The 24,659-nt window shown below is 39.4% G+C and overlaps 1 protein-coding gene across 1 annotated transcript in view; it reads right to left on the bottom strand.

The window, feature by feature from the left end:
* Positions 1 to 268: 268 nt before the first annotated feature.
* CABIN1 (calcineurin binding protein 1) overlaps positions 269 to 24,659 on the bottom strand; it is a 119,823-nt gene continuing 95,432 nt past the window's right edge. Inside the window, exons 34-37 of the mRNA XM_086474445.1 lie at positions 15,500 to 15,791; positions 4,199 to 4,363; positions 2,166 to 2,392; positions 269 to 1,665 (exon numbers count right to left, since the gene is read on the bottom strand). Coding sequence (XP_086330571.1) covers positions 1,522 to 1,665; positions 2,166 to 2,392; positions 4,199 to 4,363; positions 15,500 to 15,791 — 828 coding nt within the window. The 3' untranslated portion in view covers positions 269 to 1,521. The remainder of the gene's footprint in view (positions 1,666 to 2,165; positions 2,393 to 4,198; positions 4,364 to 15,499; positions 15,792 to 24,659) is intronic.

The following is a 24,659-nucleotide window of genomic DNA, read 5'->3' on the forward strand; positions in this document are numbered from 1 at the left end:
ATCCTCAGATAGGTGAAAAAGAATTCTGATCACGTCTCAATGGGGAAGCAAGGCCGCTGCAGGCAATCTTGGCAACACCGGCTGACCCCGGTTCTGGGTCACACAAGACCAAACCCATCTGAAGAGCTCTGGCAGTCCTCAGAAAAGGAAGAGGCTTCCCCCCACCCCGCTTCCTCCACTGCTTTCTCATCCAAGAAATAAAAGGAAGGGAGGAGTAGTATGTTTTCCAGAACCATGGTACCTTGCCCTCTCAGATGAAGAGACAACAGTACATTTCAACTTTATTAGAAAAAAAAAACCCAAAAGTTTATACAAAGCTCTGCATTTTACAGAAAACCACCTCCCCCAAACACAAAGAAATCCGACATTGCAAGCTGTATGCATTTTCTTTTTTGTCATATACATACATATATATGTACATACACATATATATATATGTGTGTGGGTGCACGCGTGTGTATATATAGTGTGACATTTTTTTGCATGGTTTGCATTCATTATTTTACAAAGTTAACATTCAGTAGAAAAACAAAAAGGATCTTTGTTACCATTATTTTCTCATATAAATAACTGCGAGCAGTCCCTCTGCAGATAGATAAAAAACACCTTTTCGTGTCACTCTGTAAAAAACAGACATTACTGAAATGGTATTGAAATCTTTCAAGTTTTTTCAATACCACCATAAAAATATCATCTAGCCCCCAATTCAAAATGCTTGTCCAAGGCATTAGAAGAGAAAGGACTGTAAGACAATTCTGGAAAGATCAGTTCTTTAAGCCAACATTCAGGTAGATAATTTTTGCTGGACCTCATACATTGGGTGTGAAATGAGCACAAACAGGAGGCCAACCTCTCTGCCTGGAAAGGCTGATGCTTTGCCTGTTGTCACTGAGTCAAATTCCAACAAAGCACCCAGCAGTGCCAAGGAGCCGACAGACTCTCAGCTCACCCTTCTCGCCCCACAACAAAGCCATAGGCTTTCCGGATGCAATTAAAACCTCTACCAGGTCAGCAAGTTTTTCCTACTCCATTCACCTTAAAAGGAGCTGTTGGACTAATCATGGCATGGCTAGACAGACATCGTTGCTGAATTACTGGGAGAAAAAAACTTAACTAGCGGGGAAAGTGCAAAAAGACAACTAAAAGGAAGAAAATGCTATAGAAAAGAACGACTGGAGTGACTCCCAAGGCTCTGGTTTGAAGAAGCAGGAACAGCATAAAGATATGAATTGCAGCTCAAAACATCCTTGTGTTTACTGAAGTTAAAGATGACAGCATGGTCCAAATTAATTAACTGCCTGGTAAACAACCATTCTTTCTGTCAAGCACCATGATGGGGAGAATGGCGAAGATTTTGAAGGCAATACAAGTGGTAGTGGTGATAACAAAGGTAATGAAAGTGAAGAACACAAGATGCCAATTAAATGGAGAGTAATGCCAACGAAGATGTTTTAACTGCCAGAGCGGCTGGCAACAAGAAGAATGGTTATATGGCTGGTGTTGATGATGGCCAGAATTCATTCATATGTCCATGTAGTCATCATCTTCATCAGTATCACTTTCCAGTGAGGACTCCTGGCTTGAGGTCTCTAAGATTTCCAAAGCTGGCTGACAAAGGCTCTCCTTCTTTACATTCGCTGCAGACTGAGCAGACAAAATAGCAGACTGATCCCAAAAAGAGAGAGAGAGAATATATTGCTAAATAGTCAGGATAAACCCATGATCACAGGGGTAAAAGCCAACTGTTTTCTATTCCTTCACATTCAATAGTTCTCCTACTTCTATAAAAAATATGGCATCCTAACATGAAACAACATAACATTGACCAGTAGGCTTCCCCACAGTTAATATTCTGGTAGCTTCCACTAACCTAAGAACTGCAATGGCTGCACTAGCTCCCTCACCCATTTTTGTAATTCTTTCTAATTGCCTCAGAAAAGGAGTAAGAGTTAGGAGAGCTACGATTTCACCCATGGCCAATATTTCACCAGTCCTTAAGAACTGGCTCCTGCTGATAATAGCCTAGCATCTTCTTCCACTACTTATGCTACCTCTGGTTATGAACTGAGGACAGGAACTGTTGATCCTTTCATACACATATTTTATTGAGAGGACAATTAAGACAAAACCAATAATCTAAAAAATTACTGTTTCCCTTTTATTACCTTTAATTTTTGCTTGGTCTCTTCTGAAATGCTGCCCTTTGGAGAAAGGAGGGTGGGAGTGGGTGGAGTGACAGTGATCTCAGGTGGAAATTTGGTGACAGATGAAGGTATGAAAAGCTTTGGCATGTTGGGCAGAATGCGAGTTTTTACTCGGGTGCCATCTGTCTTGTTCTGCTGACTTCCCAAAGTCTGTGAACTGGAGCTGAGTTCAGGCTTGGAACTGGAGGCTAAACAGAAAACAGTATGAAAAAACATGTTAGAGACCTATCTAGAATTTCAGATGTCAAAGAAGAGGGTACAGTTCATTGTTAGACATATGGTTGGCTCAAAAGGCCTTTCTTCAAGCCTTGCTTTAATTAAGGCTCAGAAACAGGAGGAAGAAGTGCCTCGAGATTCTATAAGGACAACTGGAAATGAAATTTAAACATAATTAAAAAAAAAGCCCAACTTACTGGACAGCAGAAACTCAACCTGACCAAGCATGACAAGTGGCAGTGTATCACTGACCCACTGACATCTAGTTAGAAGGCTACTACAAACACCATTTTCCCAGTTGTTTCAGATGCAATCACCTTATCTTTGCATTCTCTAACTGCCTCTCCATTCTGTAATGCAATGAATAAAGCCACTTTGCTTTACTTATGAGTCTTAATTTCTTCCACTATAGCATTGCCTTTTTAATTGTTGAGATAGCAACTCCTCAATGATTTAAGAAAAATATATACTAACAGACTCGTCACAATTTCCCCATTACCCTCTTCAAATCCTGCCGCAAAAACCTCCTTGGTGTCCTCACACCACTGTCTCCCACACTAGTTAGCATTATTTTCACATACTTCCCAAGTGCCTCAGCTTGTGGTCTTTACAATGTAAACTTGCTCAGACAGGGCTTATCTCATGAAGTAAAGAGGAATCCAGCCCGTCCCTAGGCACTATCACGTTACAAAATAATATATAACACATCGATAAGCAGTTGACAATGCTTCCACATTAAAAACTGAGAATGTGTTAAAAGATATTTCTTACTAATAATGCTGCTTCGTACGGAGTCAAAACTTCGTTAAGTTATATGAATGAAAACAACAGAGTCAAACTGGTAACAATGATAGGTGTTCATACACATTTTTTTCAGATTCGGTCTTGTCAAATCCATCTCTTGCACATTTCTGGAACTGACACGGACACTTAAACACCGCAAAATAAAATGCCAGCTTCCTGATGCTATCCTGCAAAACAACCAGCACTAGAACTAACTACTGAGGGATGTAAAACTGAATTGTACGTTCCCAGCTGTACCCCAGAATGTAAGAACTGCCACAACAGATGAGGCGTGACTTTCCATCAAGGACAGTGACCCATCTCCATGGGCAGCCAATCATTTCAGAGTAGAGTAGCAGAAACATTGCAGTAATCAGACACAGGATAATCTGCCTCTCACAAATAAGGAAAACACGAGACACCCCAAACATGAATATCTAGATTATGTCTGCCTGAAATACCATGTTTTGCGTTTTTTCAATTAAAACACCAACTCCTACTTCCCTTGGGAAGGGGGCAGAGGAGGGATAGAAAGCATTAACTGCTGTAATGCTGTTTTTTATGTTTATTCAGACTGAGTCAGGTTTTGTGAAAAATAATTTCCTTCTGCTAAATATTCCAATAGTGTAATCCACAGTGTTGTCATATTGCTCCATATAAGATTTCAATTAAAAGAAAAATTCTACTTTAAAGGATGCACAAACAACATAGCATGATAGCCTGGTACTGGGAGGTTTTTTATTTGGCTTTGCTGCTGTGGTATTTAGCATGCGAGTCATGCACCAAAAAGAATAACCAGTAACGGACGACAAGACAGTTTCCCAGGAAGCTGGGACATTGCCAGGAATGCCTCTAAACTCTGGAATACTTGACTGGAAGGCAAGCAGAGAAACTGAGCAATATGAATCACAACTATCCAATCAATCAATCCCCACAGATCAATCTGCAGCTAACCAACTGTTTTCAGAACTCTTTGAAGCACAGAAAGCTCCTACCTTGGGTACAAACATGTCCTGAATTTGTGCTGGTCACCGATTCCACTTGCCAGCAAACAGGCTCTGGCGATGGCGCAACAGTAGCCATTTTCATCTGCTGACAAAGCCGTGATTCCTGTTGCTGAAATCCAAGCCCCTCCAAAGGCACTTCAAGCTCTTCCTCCTCTTTAGTAATGAAATATAATTCACAGATTAAGAGACATCCTGATCTCTCTCCTAAGCCCAATCCTTTTGCTGTCTAAACAACCGGTAGAATTTTTTTTTTTTAACCCTTGCTCTATTTCTAAACCATAACATGACTGAGTGAAATCAAATATTGGCAAGGTAAGATGGCAATACCAACCTTTTCACACTTGGTGCCATCAGTTCAAACTCTTAAAAAAAGTAAATGTCACTTAAAAAGTGAAAGGAAAAAATTCTTGTGTATGACATTGTTATCCCTGTACATCTGCAAGAAAAACACGTGCAACTGACCATTCTCCTTTGGAGATGTGAGGGTTGAAACACGCACCACACATGCAGAGCAAAATCCATCACCCTTAACGATGAGCCAGCTGCGATCGATGGGCTGTCTGATCTGCAACCACATGTATGCGCTACACTGACGTGCAGCTCACTGGTAAGTAAGATTAATTACTGTGAACATCCAGTAACAGGGCCAAATCTGGTTTTTATGAAACCTATATCAAGTTATACTAAATGCCCACTTTTCACTGAGATGTCCACTGTACCTCTATAAACACATTAGTCTAAAATTCCCACCTTCTGCTATTCCAGAACTTGTGATGCTTAGAACGCAGAATCCATGTGTGTGGATTTTTTACGTACTCTATTATGTACGAGCTGTATCTGCTTTTAAATTAATGCCCTTTTCTTACACACTGAGCTGTGTATTGTACATAATGGGAGTAATTTTCACTGAACTGAGAGCTACCGGTTCCCTTTCTGGGAAGGGCAAACTGAAACAACAGCAAGCCTTTCAAGGCTATGGACACACAAACAAGCTCTTACTCTCTGGTAACAATGAAGATATCCTTCAAAAACAAAAAGCTGCCTAGTCTAATTCGAATCGCCTCATATTTACACAGGCTAAGGTGTGCACAGGCAGCTATCACAGACCAGCAGATGCAATGTAGATTCACAGTGTAACTTGCTCTAAAATTCTTTACATGTCCATGCTCTAAACTAATTTAGGATTTTGACAGTGTGATGTCTTAAAAAGGAATATATTTCAACTTTTCTTCATTGGAAAAATACTCCCACCCCCTCAAGTGTTGAAAACACTTTTCTGTCTTCATCGATACAGATAAGAACTTGGAATTTACCATGGTAATATTCTCCTGTATGAGAGTTCCCCTTACAAAAGATGCTTAAGACAACATTATAGATTAAGAGCTTGGTAAAAGTCAGATCAATGCAGTCTGAAAGATGCAACTTTCTAAATGAGTTATTTTTTTTTAGGGTTCCTGAATAATTTGTACAAAAAAAGGCTTAGCAAAGCAGGCTGTTAAGTTCTTTCATCCACTAATTTTCATTGGTAAAGGAAAGAACCCATCACCTCAACTTGTAGCTGACAGCCAATACAAGCCTTCGGATAAATGAATTTGCTGGTAGAGAATTCTCCAATAGTTCCCAAAAAGGAAAGGTCACACACTACAGCACAAATCACAGGCAGCTTCTGTTCCGTGACGTTTCACTGACTATGGAGCACAAAATGGAAAGGTCTAATGCAGAAGAATGCAGTTCTCATCCTCAGCAGTCTCTTGAACATTTCTCTATGGATACTTCAAAATACAGCATTGGAAGTAGGAAAATAATAGCTGCATCTATACATGTATTGTATTAATAGAACAAATCAGCTTAAAACCAACACAGAAGGAAGAACTTAACTACAAGAATCTTAACTAGAAAAATCGTAATTGTTTCCCTGTTGAAGAAGCAGAGGATAGCTGAAGGATCATTTTGTGTATTTGTGTATACCAGGTACACGTACGATTTAACCGCATGCTGACGAAGTACAAGAGACTGTACGAAGAAAGATCAGCCCTAATGTGGCCTGAAGGCAATATACACATATCCCAATACACTACTAGTGTCTAACAATAAGCTGTAGTCTAAACCCAGAAGAATCCCTCACTGAAATGGCTACAAGACACTTGATCACAAGATAGGAAGAAGCATTATAAGAACATTTGAAGAAAAGCAAGATGAAAACGATGATTTCAGAAGATTATCCTACAAGACAGCTAAGAAGTCAACTCGTTTCTAACTTACTCCAACACTCCAGAATCACATTCTTAAGAGTCTAGGGTAAGTACTAACAGAATCTTTCTTATCCACTTATGAACCAAGAATACAAACCAGTAATTAATTTAGCAGATACAATACTATATACAAATAAACTGCAAATCCTACAGCCTCAACTATACTGCTAACTGAGAACAGTTTTGTATGTTCTCAACTGCTAAATTACATTAGGGACTTATTAGTTCCCCATTCAGAGTAAGAGCTCTGATTTGCATTACTGTTTAATGACAAAACTCTACCTCTTATGCTGATATAATCTTTGTTTAGTTATATCATTGCTTAAGCTGATTTGCTGTGCTTTATTTTAACTAAATTATGCCCCACTGACAAAAGCTCTTTTGAGCAGCCTATTTCTAGGAAGATGCTACAAGACAGATATCAGTCTTTTATGTTCTTTTATGAGCAATCAGCATACTCATATGCATCTCCATCTTCCATGTCATATTTGTTTTTGTTAAGTTTTGAAGATTCAGTTTTATAGTGTAGTAAAATTAGATTTAATTTGAATAAAATTATGTGTCAGCTCTTTTTCATGTAGAAGTGAATGGAAATGAAAGGGCAGGAATCTGGCACACTAAGTGTGTATTTCTATCACTGCACTTCTGGAAACAACACTTGCTAATATTAGGCTGCATCTTTCAGTACATGAGAAATCAAGAACCACTGCCTGTTAATCAAGCCCTTGCTGTCAGAGGTGTTAAACACACAGTAACTGAATTCTATCCCCTGACTGGGTCATACAATTTCTTCTTTCAGGACTGTGCAATTTTTAATTTTTAATTTTTTTTTAATACTCATTGGGTGGCATTATTTCGAAGTTAAAAAAATGAAGAAAATATTTTTTTAAATTCTTGAAAATGAGAAGAATTGGTTGTTTCAGGTGTATGTATCATAATTTATAGTATTTATACTTTAATATAGTGCACAGATTTTTTAATATCTTTTATCATTACAGACGAGTAGGGCAAAAGAGAAGGATAAGCAAGAAGAAACACACAGCTGGATCTCCTATTCTTTGTCTAAACCAGATTTCTGAAGAGAATATCTTGCTATTTGTCTTGTGGAAGATGCTGTTATAGCCCTGAACATAGTGTCCTAGTTTTTCTAATAAAAACTTTCCCCAGGGAGGTAAAGACTCCACTAACTCATGAGCCACAACATTCTGCACAAGTGAAGAGCACAAGAACGTAAGTACAGCACATTCTGAAGGTGTTCAGAAGCTCAGATTTAGCATCAGTTAACAAATCTTTCGGTAATACCCAGTACTTGTACTGTCCTGGCAAGTTTTCAAACATTAGCTCTACAAATCCAGTTTAAAATAAAATCAGTTTATGAGGACGTAATATGCAACAGTCACTTGTCCCCAGCCTGAACACAGGACAGGTACTCTACTCTAGAGAACCATTTAGCACTCTCACAAGACAACACACAAAAACTAAAGACAGAAAAAAAAACAGGTTTGCAATGCATATTACTATTTATATTGAAAAGTTCATCTCCAATCAAGCTGAATTACCAGTAATCTTTTTCAGCTTTCCCTTTCCCAACAACTCTCTAAATGCACACAAAACAGTATAGACATAGAAAGAAGGACATCATACCTTTCAACATCTCCCTGCTTTAGTGAGGAAGAAACAAGCTGAAAACAATTCAATGCAACAACCTACTCCAGCTTTCCTCTCCAACCTCTTTCCACTTGTTGCCAGGGTAACCAGTGTTTGCAGATGCCTATAGCGGGCGCCTGGGTTCATGACTTCATCACAGTTAATATTCTCTGTCTCAGACTCTCTTTATACAGAGAATACACTATATACATATATCCACACACTATAAACATATAGATTACCCAACTCCTGCAACTGTTTTTACACTGAAACAATTTACTTCGCTATTCTGATGTGTATAAAATGAAAAGTAACACCATCGAAATTTTTCACTTGGCAATTTGCAGATGTGGAGAAAGTTTAAAAGCAGTAGTACTACAACCAGCAAATAGCTGCTCCCGTCTCTCTGCACTGCACTGTATGCTTAATCATTTCATTTAGTCATGCTGTTAGGTATAAGAGATATTAACACTACAGTGTTATAAATGTTATAAAACATTTTATGTGGAATTTCAAAAAAATCCTTTAGTCATGCACGAAACCTATTACATGACAACTGAAAGACAAGCCCAGAAAATGTGACTAGCACCTGGAAAAAAATGTTTTCCAGTTTCTGACGGAAGCAGTTGGAAGAATCATACCACAGATATGTTAAAGGATACAAGCAGCTTACAGTGCATACACAGAACATCATTTCATTATATGAAAAAGGAAGGAGCTGAGCTTTAAACTCCAGGACAGAATACGAACATGATTTCAAAAGCAAATGCTTGGGGAAAGGAAAAGACAACAGCTTCAAGTGCTTAAATAAAGGCACCACTTGCCTTCATCCCTCTGAAAACAAGTTCCCCAGCAGTTCTGTGTGTCAAGACAAAAAGCCTGAGAATACATTACTATGATTTCGCAAATCTGTACTACCTTGCCTTCCAAGCACTTCAAAAGAGTGGTTCTGCGTGCCTACAGACACTAGGAAATACTTATTTTACTAGTCCCAGTAACAACTGGTTTACTTTTTATTTAATGGCCACCCACAGCACATGCAATTGTTCACAGAACTGACTGTTACTCATTTACGATACAAGGTAGATATTATTTTTTTCATAGTGATGGAAGTGGGTCCGATACTTTGCTCCCTGACACAGTGGAGTAAATATCTTACCACATTTTCAAAGAATAGTGCTAATGTGAAAACAATTTTCTGTATTCCATCTGCTTTGCTCTCCAGTGTGCTGGGAATTAATACAGCTTTTTTCCCCATACAGCAGTTGCAAAGGCCATGGAAAGCTTGAATTGGAAGGAGCTCAGAGTTTCCTCATACTCTGTTCTTCTAAGGCAACGGAAAGACTGCACTGGAACACAGGCTGGTTCAGCTAAACATAGTTTGGTTAAGGATGCTGACCTACAGAAATAATGGAGGCATCAGCCCTCAAACTGTATCTACACCACAGCAGGCAGTGAGACTACTTAGGTCATCACAGGATATGGTACATGTACTGTACAATTATGGGATATACCCCAAAATGCTTCCTAATGCCGAGGTCAGCTGTCACAGAACCACATTAATCCGATTAAAACTTAAACAGGCAGCTGCTCTGAAAGTGCTTCCTGGAAATAGTCCCTCACCCATACTAATTCCCAAGCTACCAGGTCCCTGTAACAGCCACGCTGGGGCCAGTCTAACAGCAGAGATAGTGGAGTTCCCATGTACAAAAACATTTCCTACCACTACCAAGTTTCCTAGGAGCTGCAGAAAGCTGGCATGCATGTTGGTAAAGAAAAGCCCTTTTGAAGTGGAATACTAGCTTCCTCTTTTTTTAAAACAAAACAAAACTTAAATTAAAAAAAGTATGGGTCTAGATCAAAAAGGCAACAGTCTGATATTCAACTACATAAACGTTCAAATGGCATTATAAAAATACAGCTAACTGATATCTGTGTTTTAATATCTGACTCAGCAAGCACACGTCATTCGGAGAGCATCACATGGTAGCACCTGTGGATAATAACAGTAAATAATTTGTGGTCTACTGCTTCTGAATTGTATGTACTAGTTACCTAATGAAAGCCGTAAGACCTTTCCTTCTCTGTCAGTATTTCATCCTTCTCTGGCCTGACAGCCAGCTAAGCACAATGCAAATCAGCAAAAGCAGCTGTTAGAAAAAATCTCTTAGAAGAACATGATGACACCCCACAATTTTATAAGAACTTTGTAAGTAACGTAATACCCGTGCAGTAGGCTTACAGCTAGATCTCTCTCCAGTCTTCATTGTGCAGGAATATATGTAAATTTTATGCTGCTGGCAGTAATCTAAAACTAGTGAAACTGAAACACCTTGTAACAATATAGCATCATTACCATGTTCTTTTACAAAAGGTCTCCAGAAACGTGTTCCATTAGTGTAAGATACCCATAGGCCAGTGACTCCCTGGGATTTTCAGTGGATTTAAGGGTTCATGGGGCTAGAGCACTGCTTGGACCATAAACCTGCCCAGTCTGCACTAAACCCCTGGCTACGTACCATCACCTCACAGGCCACAGCTGGGAAGCTGTCACTCCTGTTCTACTTGTTCTTACTGATCTAACATGGGTACATAAAAACAACAACAGTTTTAATTTCAAAGGATTTTCTGCAAAGTGTTGGATTGAATAAATAAAACTTCAGAGATTTCAAGGGTAAAGATCAGAAATAGACATTAAGTGAAGTCAAAAACTTTTCTGGAATGAATTTGTTGGGATAGCAAAGTAAATCAGAGTACTTCCAAAGGGAAGAGGAAAAGACACCACTGACTGTTACTGTCTGAGCACTAGGCAAAAAGGAATTAAGTCGTTCACAAACAGGAACATATCCCCCCCGCTGACATTCAGCAGTGAAGTTGTTTTCAGAGTGCAGCCATTGTGAAAAATAAAAAGCTTCATGAAAAGCAAGGATCAGACAAGGGGAAGTGAGAATACCAGTGCCAAGGAGGCTGAAGCAGCAAGAGATCAGAGAGCAAATGCAGAGCTAGCTGAAGGCAGCCTGGTTGACTTCTGTTAGTGACTTTGCAGTCACGAACAGGTGGACAGGAGCTTTACCCCAGGATGGTACAGAAAGCGTGGGGTTGCAACTATTAAAGAAGAGGTTTTAAAGCCTTGGAGGAATTCAGCCTTGGGAACTGAGGAAGACAGCTGCTGAAAACCAAGTGGACATGGGAAATGAAGGAGAAAGTAATGAAAGTAGGTTGAATACAGGTGACACAAGAAAACGGAGTAGACAAATGTGCCTTTAAGAGAGAAACCTCATGCCAGGTAACAGCAATATAAAGGCGGCTCACATGAGGCCACAGCTCCTTGGCCAGCCTGGCCCTTTCTGTGTTTCAGCTTTTTCTGTGCCACCTGTTGAGAACAACTCTGTGCTCTGAAGCACGACTTTGAATTCAGCAGAAAAAATAAGGTAAGACACTGAGTGCAATTAAGAGGGTTGAATGTTACCATTTCCAGCTGTTTAAAAAGTACCTGAAAGTCTGAATTTAAATCCATAATTTAACACAATAAGGCATGGCCAACAGGGCCAAATACTTTCGGCATTTTGTGTAAGCAGAAAGTTTTTAGTACACTGAATTACCGGCTCTTAAAATTCGTGTTTTGTCTTTAGAAATTTATGACAAGCAAACTCAGAAGGCACCGAGATCAGTACATGGCTAAACTCAACTAAAGATGGCAACCTAAAATCTCCATTATTTCACTCAGATCGAAACAGGGATTGTGGACATCCACTGACACCTGGATACCTAGAAACTGTGAGGAATCAAGGTGAACCCTTGTGCCATGCACCATTTTAATACGAAGACAGATGCTGTCAATGCAAAATTTTAGCGTTGACATTCTTGGCAGTACTTCTCCCTCCCTTACATAAACTGCCTCAGTCTTCTGAGAATTCAGTACCAACCTAAGGTCACGTATCAGTTGTTAAACTAAGCTGCAGATTCTGGGAGAAGATACTCTTTAGACAAAAGTACTCTGATGCCCAGTTAAAAGCCTACAGGATGAACTGCCAAATTACAACATCATTACTGAAGTCTCAGGCCTTACCACTTCAAAATCCTCTTTATTTCAAACATCTGTCTTTTAGGGAGTCTGCTGCCACCTACACACACTTAAACAAGTTAACTTCATTGCTCACTACTCCAATGGCGCTACTTACCTTTCCACTCAATTGTCCTCACTTGCATTTATTTCTTGTGCTTCTGAAAATCTGAAAGTTCTACAGGTTGAAATACATTTACGCTCTACTTGCTCTGCTGTGCCTAGACAACAAACATCTGAAATTATAGCAGGATATTCACATGGCTTATGGAGTGCAACTTCCCTGCACAATACAGAAAGAATTGTATTCCTTAGCTCTGAATTTCTAAGTTTGGACAGCTATATCAAGACCTTGTTTTTACATTGAAATGCTTAGGCCTTAAATGGACAAAAATTTAATGGGGGGAGAAGTGTTACTCTTTTACTCTGATTTTATATTCAAATTTGGTAAACAGCTGGCTTTAAACAAAACACAGAACTTTAAATAATTCCAAGTATTAAAACATTCTCTGGGTATCAAAGCTCAGATGTGAATGCTTTCCTGTTCATTCCTTAAAAGAATCATTACTAGAATAAGGACAGCAAAGAAGAAGAAAATGTCAAGGTTTTTCAGCAATTTAGAACAGTGTAATACTGGAACAGCATGACAGCCTGGAGAGGTTTATCTTAATTGTCCTATTTTAGTTTCCCCAGAGAAAATTTTAGGCTAAGGCACAAAGGCTAACAGTCCCATGTACCTTTATGCCTAAACGTAGGAAGCTCTCGTGCTGAAACTACCACGGTCATCACTTTGCTGCTGGACTTCATGCTGTACTCTGTACCAGTTAGTCATGTACAAGAGGAAATCTCACTAAAATATGTACATGAGTGGCATAGCATCAACACTGCTTGGAAAGCCATTCCCTTTTCTGGGTGAAGTCACAGAAAATTATGGCAGCTCATACTCTCTGATGTGGAGTACTTTCACATGAACAAATAGATACAGGAAGAGGTGACAAGCAACAAAAAAGATGAAAACAGGTTACGCTAAAAATGGGAGGAGTTTTTACAAAGCAGAGCTAATGGGAGGCAGATGAAAATGGATTGTAACAGGATTATAAATAATTCTTTTTAGAGCAGGTGGATGCAGAGGTAGGAGTATTAAAAAGAAAAGAAAAAGAAAGGACACAGCAGTAATTGGTGTCTCTCTCAGTTAGAGAAATGACCTGTCAGGTAGGTCTGAGAGCCAGAAAGCCAGGTACAGCACACGCGTTCAGCACTGGAATGAGAGCTCTGCAGAGGGAGTCTCTTGATCTTCAGACACAGTTTCAGGGGTGTAATTCTGGCAGCTAGCCCTTCCACCTCCCTCCACCAAGATGATGTATAGAAAGCATGAAAGAAGAAAGAACAATATGTAACGTTACAACCCTAACAAAGCCTAGGAAGTCAAAAGCTTAAAATAAACATTCCAGTCACTGCAATGTGGCCTGGGAAATCGCAGAGAGGAAAGCATGTCAGAAATGCTCATGAGTTTTGTTTGAAAACCGAAAGAATGCGCGAGTTCTTATCTGCATTGTCATTTCTACCAGTCTCCTCATTAAGCGTACAGCAACTTCACAGAGGACTCATTTTTTTTTTTCTCCCCTGTTGTCTAGGCACAAACCTCAATTACTCCCTGTTGGACAAGCCTGCCAAGAGATCTCACGACACCACGCAACTTGATTCTTTAGCTTCCCAAGGACAATAACAAAGGTGGTTTACACATTGACTAAGCCATTCCTTCCTCATCGTTCCCCTTTTCTTTCTTCCCCTCCCAAGACAATCTCTCCCTGGATTTGTGAAAAAGGAAAATTAGATGATTATAACAACTGCTAACACTGGATGTTAAATTTCAATTTTGTCCTGTACTCAAAGATTAGCAAATTGGGAAAACTGATTTCTCCCTGATTTGCTCTAAGTGGCTGATGAATTCAGAAGATTATGTGCATGCAGATGCCAAGGCTGATTACATAAGGAAAGAAATTAAATACCAGAAGTATACAGATAAAAATTTCAGAAAGTCACAATACCAGATTAACAAAACATCCAGAGTAGGCCAGACTTCATTCATTATTAACTGAAATTATGCACCAGTCTCAAATCTGGACATTATTTCCACTGTATGTTCATCTGTCACTTTCCACAATACCTGTTAAATATATGGTTCATTCATAACTTTATCTAGGCTCCTATGAATTTGTCTATGGCATTTTGTGAGTAGTGTTAGGGCCCAAGCTTGTGAACAGATGGAGTGAGCACAAGCAGCAGCAGATGCTTTTTCAGACAGTGTTCCTGCTAGGGATGCAAGAAAGTACAGGCTATGGCAGGTGCTCTGCCACCTTAACATGCACAGTGTCCCACAAATAAGCACAACCATCTTCTTTCAGGCACCCAAGGCAAGTCTGAAATTGGGTCTAATCTTACTTCATTCCCTAAAGTGGATCAGTACTGCCTTGTACAATGATTTTGACTACTGCTAACGAGCTGGCCTGCCAGGACCACAGTAAAGAAAAAGACAGTGTTCTCATTTAATTCTTTCCTCATCTAGACAAACTCTAGGATCAAGTACACAACACAGTCCTAAACAAATCACACAATTGTGCTACAGAATAAATAACGCTTGTTCTGTTTCTTCAATCCTTTTCTGTACACTAACCTTGCACATAACCATACTAGGGCTATAGATACTATATTCCAAACATTGCAGTCCCACCAGATGATTCTTTTCTCAAATGTGAAAAGAAATAGTGAGGATACACTAACTTTATCAACCATGTAGAAGCTTGGAATTTTCAGTGTTACGTACCTCCACACACATATACAGGGCAGTGATAGCTATGCATCTTATTATGTTAATCAGGCACTTGTAAGTCAGATGCAGGCTGTCTACCAGTTTATTTCAATTGCAATCACTTCTAACCTTTTAAAAGATTTAACATATTTTAAAGAACTACATCCTCACCTCTTTGAAGAAAATAAAGCAGAGGTTTGGGGTTTTTTTAATGCTACTAGAGACTCAAATTCTCTGTTTAAAACATATGACTATTTTTAGACTGATACTCCATGATTTCATGTGCAAGATACATAGACAATGGTCACTCTTAATATATCCTAGTCACTGAATTATGTATTAATTAGGTAGACGCGCTCAATTCAGCACCAAGACAAAAATCTCTGTTTGTGTAGCTTTTTGAATGTGGGCTAGTGATCAGAAAATGGGACAGAATCAGAACTCAAGCACTGACTCACCACGTGGCCTTGGCAAACTGATTAGAAGGGGCCAAAACATTCTGTCTCCCTGAGGCTTACCACGTGCAAGATCACTCATGCTGGGAGCAGTCTCTGCATTTTGACTCCGAAGATGTTCAGTGTCCTTGTGTGACTCCTGGGATGGAGGTACTGACGATGCTGAGGAGGAGGAGGATGAAGAGGAAGAGGCTGGCTTGGGTTTGGAATGAAGATCATTGAGTCTCAGGAGATTTTCAGGAGTGACAGTGTCTGGATTCACTGGGGTAGGATGCAGTGTGGCTGGCATTACTGGGAAGAAGCTCTCTCTGTTGTCCTTCGTGTGCTTTGGGGTTGTGGGTGTTTCTACTGTAGACTACAGAAAACAAAAAAGGGCAGGCAGAGACAGTGAGAAAATGTGAGCAGTAATTCTGCAGATGCTACCTGCTTCAATGACAACTGCAAGCAGTACAACTTTTTGTAGACAGATAACACTCTCTCTAAAGTGAATATTAATTCAATCACTGTTATAAAGAAATCTTTCTCCTTTAGAGATTATTTTTCTGTTCTTTATGGTCTAGTTATCAAACTAACACTTTAACATTTATTCATACTCACATTTACAATGCTTTATTTAACAAATCCCTCACAACATAACAAACTTTCCTGAACTCTTGTTATTAAGCATGAATTACGAACTCCTATGAACCGAAACACATTTCTTTCATTTAAAAATATGTTGACAAACCCTTGATCTGAACAAACAGATCTGCAGTGCTTTAAGAGAATTTGTAAATTATTAAAAGAAATTATTCTTAGTGAATGATGGGAGAAGCCATGGAGAAAGCAGAAAAATGTATTTGCTTGCAAAATAAGCGATCGGCCTAACCCCAAATCATAAATTCTCAATAACTGCAGAACTGAGTAACACTGGGTGTCCAACTTTGAATAATGCTCTGGAAGATCTGTTGCCTTTGCAGAAGTAACAGTGGCACCAAGAGTGACGCTCTTCTCCAAAACCAAAGCTAAGAATTTAATGCAGGGTCACTGATTATATAGACAGAAGATAGAAGGGTGACATAAATTCATCAAAGGAGGGAACAAAAGTACCCATAAAACAAGTATCTTCCCTTTCACTTTTATCAGCAATCAAATAAAGTATTCTTGCCTGTGAGGCCACAGAAGGCATTTATTTCATGCTCTTTACAGTCTTCATTTAACGGAGACTTATTGGATCGTAAAAGATACGGTTTAACTGTGTCATACCTCTACCTCTCATATCACTACCATGAAGAAAAACTCGTTTTAACCATGGTGATAGAGCATGAGCTGAAATAGAAATAGAGAGTTCTGCTGTCAAATGTAAAATCAAATTGGGCTCTAATGTCCTAGATGACCAAAGATTTATTACAATGCCAGAGGAGTCAGCAGAATTTCACTAAGAGAACAGAGTAAATTTCAGCTGGAGAAAATACATATTTAAAATTCAAAGGCGGAAAGCACACAAGTATGTTTCTTTAAAAAAAATAATTGGCAGAATGTATTTTTGAAGTTCCTGAACTTGATTAAACAATCTCTAAAAAGCTTACAATTAAAACCTGCCAGATTCTATGCGCACACAAAAATAAAATACAGCAGCTATGTTCACAACAATTACCTTACCGGATAAAAAAAAAGGTCTGTTCTGCCCCTGAAAGCAGCAAGTTTCTGATGTTTAAAGCATCAGTTCCAGAACTAAAGGTCTCAAGATGCACAAATCAGACCACACAAATCTGAGGGAAATTAAACTGCAGAAGAAAGCCTTAAGCCAGAAGTGAGATCACTAGAGGAAATTTTTTCAGCTGTGATTTAGAGGGGAAAACCCTTCACACCCATGCACTTCATTAACTTACATAATACGTTATGTAGGACCTGACATTTCTGTGCTTGTATTGTATATAAAATTTTTTCAGCAGAAATACATGAAGGTACTACTAGTTAGGTACATATTTGTTAAAAATATATCTGCATCTCAAACTGTATTTCTATAAAAATGCACAGCTATTTCCAGAGGCAGAAAGAGGACATTTGCAAAGTAACTCAGCAACATTTGGATGGTACTCAGAAGAAAAATGATTAGTGAGAGGAGGAGACACATCATCATGGAGTAATTTCTGCTGGAAGGGACTTATGGAGGTCTCTAGTCCAACTTCCTGCTCAAAGCAGAGCTGACTTCACAGTTAGATCAGCTTACTGAGGGCCCGTGTCCAGCCCGGTTCCAAATATCATCATGGACAGAGATTCCACAACCTTTCTGGGCCCTTGTTCTAGCGCTTTACTACCTTCACAGTGAACATTTTTTTCCTATCACTTCATTCAAATTGCTCTTGCTGCAACTCTAAATGGTGCCTCTCATCTGGTTCCTTCCTCTCTGCTGAAGATACCAATTCCATACACCCACCCTCCATCAGCCTTCTCCTCTTCATGACGAAGTAACCCAGCTCTCTCTGCCTTCTTTGCCATAAGGGCACACCATTGACCTGTGTTCAGCCTCTTGTCCATGGCTACAAGTCTTTTTTTGGCAGAGCTCTTCCCCAGCTAGTTATGTTGCACAGGGGTCATTCCGCCCCAGGTGCAGGACTTCAAATTTCTCTTTGCTGAGCCTTCAGGTAGTTCCTGTCAATGCAATCCTCCAGTCTACTGAAGTTCTTCTGTAGGTAGCCCTGCTCTCATATTGACCATGCCGTTCAAGCTGCTGTCACTCAAACTCGCTAAGGGTTCACTCCATCCCATCGTCCAAGGCATCAGAGAGGAGGATGCCTCAGTACAAGTCTGAGGAATACCACTGGGAACTGGCTGCCAGGTAGAATCCCAGTGGCTGGCCAACACACATTTAACTAGGCAATGGAGGCAGGAACAGACATGGAAAAGAGGAAGGCCATCTTGTAAGTTGTAGATGATGAAGCACACAGAGAGAAAAGGTTGAGACTGAAATAACCCTTATGGTATACATAGATGGAACCAAATTCATATTCAGTTTCTCTCAAAACGAAGATGCTGCATCAGGGACAAGAAAAATCCATCAATTTTTATTCTGAATTGGTTCTTCCACATGAATTTGTCATTTGGGCAATTTTTTTTTTTTTTCCCCAGAGAATCAACCTGCCTCATGGAGAGATTAACATTTTATTTGCACAAAAGAATAAAGCTAAAATTAACATGATGTTTCTGTCTCAGTAAAATCAAGACTAAATACACTATTGCGTGATCACAAAATGCAGCCTTATACCAAAGAATGTCAACCAAAGAAGGTTTTCGTATTTATGGCTTTAAAGGGAACCTTCCAGACGTGACCTGGTGAAGAGCTAAGGCTTCTGTAAATAGACAGGTTCTTTTCAACCCAATGAAACAGAGACCTTGAAAGGGTAAAAAAATAAAAAAGCCCCTCTCAATGACTTTCTTTTCTCAAAAGAGGGGGTGAGGGTGGAAGAAAAAAAAAAAGAGAAGAAAACTATCTTTAAAATAAGAGAAAGCATTAAAAAACCCACACTTTGGCTACTGTGTATTCTGCAACTCAGGAGGCCCTAAGAAAAGGGATCTAAACCTGCTTCATATGTTTTACTGGACCCTGAAACTGAAGACCACCCAAATGGTGTAAGCAGAAGGCTAAAATGAGCACCACAGTGAAGCACATGCTCTTTTCTTTAAGAGATTTTGGGTTAACTGTAGGGGCAAGATTCCAGCACCTCTGATCAGTAAGCGATGCTACTCACAAAACACAGGTCAGGGCAATGTCACTAACAGTACTACTCAAAACTTATGGGGCCATATTTCATCATCCTGCAGGTGACTACCTCCAGGAAAACACAAGACTTTGTAACAGTGTATCTGAGAAACAAACCCAGAAAAACTCATTAGAGGAAGTCCTGGATTTGCCAGAAGAACTTCATGTTCTTCTACTTCTACTGCTGTACCAGCAGTAAGACATAATAAAGATTATTTTCCGAAAACATACAGTAGAAAACTGAGAAGCGGTGACAATCCTTTACCACTGTTTTATGTGGTTTCTCATTAGGAGATTTTTTTTTTTTTTTTTAGTTTTTACTTTGTTGTGGCACTGAGTCAAAACTACAGAAATTCTTCTTCCCCCTCTCCAATCAACCTCACTGTGCTGAGCATCTCTGTCACCACCACTGAATTTGAAATATGGTAGCTTTATTACCAAGTGGCTTTAGTCACCAAAAGGAAAGGAATCTTTTCTTACATTGATGAGGATGCTACTTACAGAACAAGTGTATATAACTGAAATAAGATGAAAGTTCTTTTATCTGCCTTCTTCCTATCTTTCATCGTAACTACGGGTTCATGCAGTCAAGACTGGACTTCCTTCTGGATTTCTAAAAACAAGATGAGATACCGAAGAGAAGAGTATGCAGTACTATTTTTGTCTTGACTGCTATTCTATCAAGGTGGATGGAAGAAACATTTAAGGCTTATTAATAGCCAAACGGCATATCACAGATGGTGAGAAAAATAGTCCGTTAATTCCATAAATATCCACCGTACTATTTGGTCTTTAAAATACTTAGCAAAAGCTTTGTAATGAAGTCTGTATACAACTGAAATTTAAATGAATAATTAGCATGCACGTTTGTGTGAACTGTGACTACTTCCAGCTCGTGTAGATGACAAAATCAGTCTTCTTATTTGTTAAAATCTGGACTGTTTCAGCATGCTCCTCAAAGAGTTCATTCAGCTTCATGGAAGCTATGGACAAACCCTTCCCTTGTCGAAAGCTGATGTAAAAAAAAAAAAAAAAAAAAAAGAAAATGCAGGAAAGCCAGCACTGGGGCAGCCTTCCACCCTGAAAAGTGGCAGTGAAGCACAGAATTTTTTCACAGATCTTAGTGGAAAAAATAGCTCCCTGTAGTTTCCCAGTGAGGCACTTCAGCAGTGAAACAGCAGCAACAAAAGAAACTGAGCATTAAGATAAAACATGAGACAAATTTTACATCATAGACTACCTGCAAAGTCATAAACCAAACAACCTGACCAAGGGTTCATTTTTGCCATACTTATTGTTGATTTCAAAACACATTTTGAAAAATGAATAAATCCTACAGGAACCTTACTACTTCTTCTGATACTACTTCTGGAAAGGCTCACTGATCTGGGGCTGTGGGAAAAAGTAAGAATCAAATGTTCCATAGAAGGGGGAGTGACGGTCTTCCCAACAGAATTTTCCTATGAAAGATGCTGGCACTGCAACTGTTACATAACATTTTCTTGGGTTGTTGGTTTGCTGGTTGGTTTTTTTTTTTTTTTTGGTTTGTTTTTAAATTATTCCCATGTCGGAGTGTACTTCCTAGTGGGACTGAAGTCAGAATCCACGTAACAAAAAGGTGTGCCTATTTAAAAGAGTACCAGTGCATCACCATAAAGCCTGGAAGCTGTCACACAGAGTGGCCGAACAATACGCTGGCCACAATCCACAATATTACCACTCCAGCTTCTCTTCAATATTATGTTTTAATTAAATGCTGCCTATTCATATTTTTTTCCTCAATCTCTCTGCAGCAGTATTTGAAAGAAATCTCATTTGGAAGTTTTCTTCAAGGTACATTAGAACTAGCAACAATATCCATGATCCAGGTTCTGAAGAACTTTGTATTTCCTAAGATTAGTTTGACGAAGGTCTATACACATACAATTGAACTGCACTCTAGCCTAACAAAATCCTCCATTTACACAAATGCACGCAGGGGCTTAATGTCCTGCTCTACCCAGGCAGCCATATTCCAGCAGTGCTTCCATACACAAAAACATCATTATTGGACCAAGAGAGATAAGGCAGTAGGATGAAAGACATTGACAGACAAAGTAAAAGATAAAAAGTGACTTTTCTTTCCTTCATGTTCACTTAATGATTGCTTTCTGCAGGAGACAGAAGGAGGAGAGCTGTTAATTATATCAAGAATACACCTCCAGGATAGAGTGAGAGGGGGATGCCATGGCAACTGGCAAATGCAACAGTGAACAAAACGGTCACCCTTTGGTAGGAGTGAGACCATGAAAGAGTTTGTCCTTTTGTCCCCCCTATTCCCACCTCCTCCTTCCCCCCCCTTTCTTGTAATTTTTGCTGCATTAATAAAGCATACAGACAACTCAGGAAAAAACAACTTTTTCTGTAAGCAGTCTCTGACGTCTTGATGTGCAGGAAGAAAAGATGAAAATTAGCAGCATGTGGGTGGAACAAAAAGGGGGAGAAAACACATGAGGTAGAACTAAAGATGATTATTTTCTAATTATTTAGTATTTTACTTACCTCCTCCCATCCCAGCAAAGCACCTTCACAGAAGGCTTTTAGCTGTTTCTTGAAGAGAACAGCTCGGTGGTTTCTTGTTTTGTGGGTTTTTATTTAAGGTGAGAATTTGAGAAGAAAATGCTCTAGACATTCAATACAGTTCAAACAAGCCACTCACAAGTTTCCTCCTTGAAGACAAAAGCCTAAAAGACCATGACACTGAGGTGCTGACTGCATTCCACAGCAGAAGGGGAAAAATCCACTGAAGTGCCCCTAGCTTCACTCATAAAAGACAATTTTTCCTGTTTCAAATAAAACGTCACATTCACTGTAAGGTCCAACACAGGCACTGTAACATCACTAGACTGATGCTCCAGAATCAATCTGAGCACTTCTGAGGTCCCAGCTGCAGATTCCATACAGCAAGCCCATCACCTATGGTCCCCTAAAATTCTTCAGTATGTGGCTGCCGTTTAAGACTACTCATCACCAGCACTGGGAAGAGCCGAACACTGGTGAAAGGAGAGAACGAGACCTCAATTACCTGCTTTGGAACTAGGGAAGGGCAGTAACAGCAGCACTAAAGCAATGCCTTTCCTCAACAAATACTGCTTTCACATTACAGAAGCAGCATAACTTCGTAAAATCAGGGATCATGCTGGCAGCCCGCCAGGAGCCTGAAAGGCACAGTTGATTTGTATAACCTGATTGTGCCTTTGTGTTTATAATAAAATTTACTTGTTTTGATTCTGGTGGCAGCTTCTTTATGAAGCATCATGTTTAATTAGATCTGACACTGAAAGCTGCTGAAGAGTATTGACTGCAGGTTTGGAAAGGGAAACGAGGAGAACACAGAGCTTGGCACGAGCCAGTGGGAGAAGGGGGGCACAGATGTGCTTCTTTGGAAGAGGCAAGTCAAGCTAAGGGTGACAGGGAGGATTTGAGCAGTCAATGGTTCAGGGAGAGCTCGAGGTTTGGCAGCTGGAGCAGGAAAGGGTGCTTGAAATTTTCTTTTCTCTCCCTCACTCTTTAGGGACGGAGTTGGTCCCAGAGCAAGTATTTTTTGGCTAAGGCAGCAGTGTGTCTTGAATAACTCAGCAATGTTGAAAGAGTCCCTTCTCATGACATTTAGATGATATACTGTACTGTGAGGAGCCAACAGAAATTTCAGCTGCTACAACACTACCCATTACTAGGACTTTCTACACGCAGTCCCATATTCTCAAGGGTCACAACACAGGACTAGAGACTTAGTGGCATTTTGGAACTTTGCCTTTGAACACTCTTGTATTTTTAGAAACGTTAAATCCAGCCCTGTGCGCAATGTTGATGTCTGCAATGGTTTAAGCTATTTGTTTTATATAAAATCAGTTCTCAGGATCGGCGATACACAGTATACCCTAACACACAACGACCAAGTTTTACCTGTCCTCTTTAGGCTACCTGTCATGACAGTTTCAACACTGGTGAAAGTTGTAATTTTAGTATTAAGGCATTCAATATTAAGCCCACAGTAACAAAAATACCTTTTCAAATTGCAAGTCAAGAAAAAAAAAGAAGACAGATGTGTTCTTAGACTGAAGTATCTCCACATGCATTAATAGAATATTCTGTGCACTACGAGGCTTCGTCCTAGCTCATGCTGCAATAACTCCCACGCCGACACGTCCTTAACAGTATCATAGACATCATCATTATATATAAAATAAAGAATTTAATATGACCAATTATAGGCAGACAGTGGAAAGGTTTATTAGAAATTCTCTAATTATCTAGAAGCCTCACAACTACTTTCTGTCAGCAAATCCTTCCTTGGTCCTTAGGACCACACATTTAAGTATAATGCTATGTCAAGGTCAGACTAGTCTGCCTCAATCTTTCATTCCCCCTCAACAAGGCCTCCTTGGTATTCTATTTCCAGGGACCATTAATTTCATATGAAAAATCATAGTTGGCAAGACTAAAAATACATCTTATAACTCAGAGCAATAGCTGACTGCTTTCAGGATCTCTGCAAATCTTTTTGATAACATTCTCTGACTGAAAAAAAAAAAAAATCAAAGAAAAGAAGAAGCATAGTTCAAAATTCTGCTTGACCACAAAGTGAATTAATCTCTCGTCTAACTTTAGTAACTTAACTACTGATGACACAGTGACCACTACTGGATAGTAATTCCAGTCCATTTGATATGTGTGTATCAAAAATCTTGCTCACACTTAAGAACTTAAACAGAATAGGACAAAAAGAGGAGGAATGACTTTCAGCCACACTTGGTCTCCAGTCTGGGATGCTGCACAGCCAGACAAATGGCTGTGCCAGCAGAGAGGAACCTATACCATGGCACAGGAAGGAGCAGCCACCAAGGAAGCAGGCTTACTTTTTCCAGCAGCAGTTCTCACTTTAAAGTGCTGATTTAACTATGCTATGTTCTTATGCTATGACTCACTATCATGTCTTCTAGATGATGTTACTTTAAACAATAAAAAAAATTCAGAAATCTCCAACACCATCACAACTTGTAAGTTCAATCAGAACTACCTACTTTCTTCCCTCAGTTACAAAAAGCCCATCAGATGAGATGGGCTACTGCTCTTCCACCTTTCTCAGCTGCACGACTACTCACTTCATGACTTTAAAGACTATCATAAGCAATTAAGTGTCTTTGGAGTGTCCACCCCACTCCTGATCAGTCATTATTGGTGGTCATACACACTTCTTTGGAAGCTGCCATCGTCTGAACTAAATTTAAAGTAGTCTCTGGAACTTCAGTCTCTTATTCTAAAAAATAGTGCAATAAGGCTGAACGGTCAATACAACTAACACTGACAACATTTTTATCTCAATTACTGGAATCTCATCTGTTTATGCTACTCTGTTCCCACACACCATAAAGGATTTTCCTTTTTATGAAAAACAAAAAAAACTGCACACATTTTAGCCTTCCTCCCATTTCACTTTCA

Source organism: Leptosomus discolor, chromosome 16 (genome assembly GCF_034619465.1).
Source record: "Leptosomus discolor isolate bLepDis1 chromosome 16, bLepDis1.hap2, whole genome shotgun sequence".
NCBI lineage: Eukaryota > Metazoa > Chordata > Aves > Leptosomiformes > Leptosomidae > Leptosomus > Leptosomus discolor.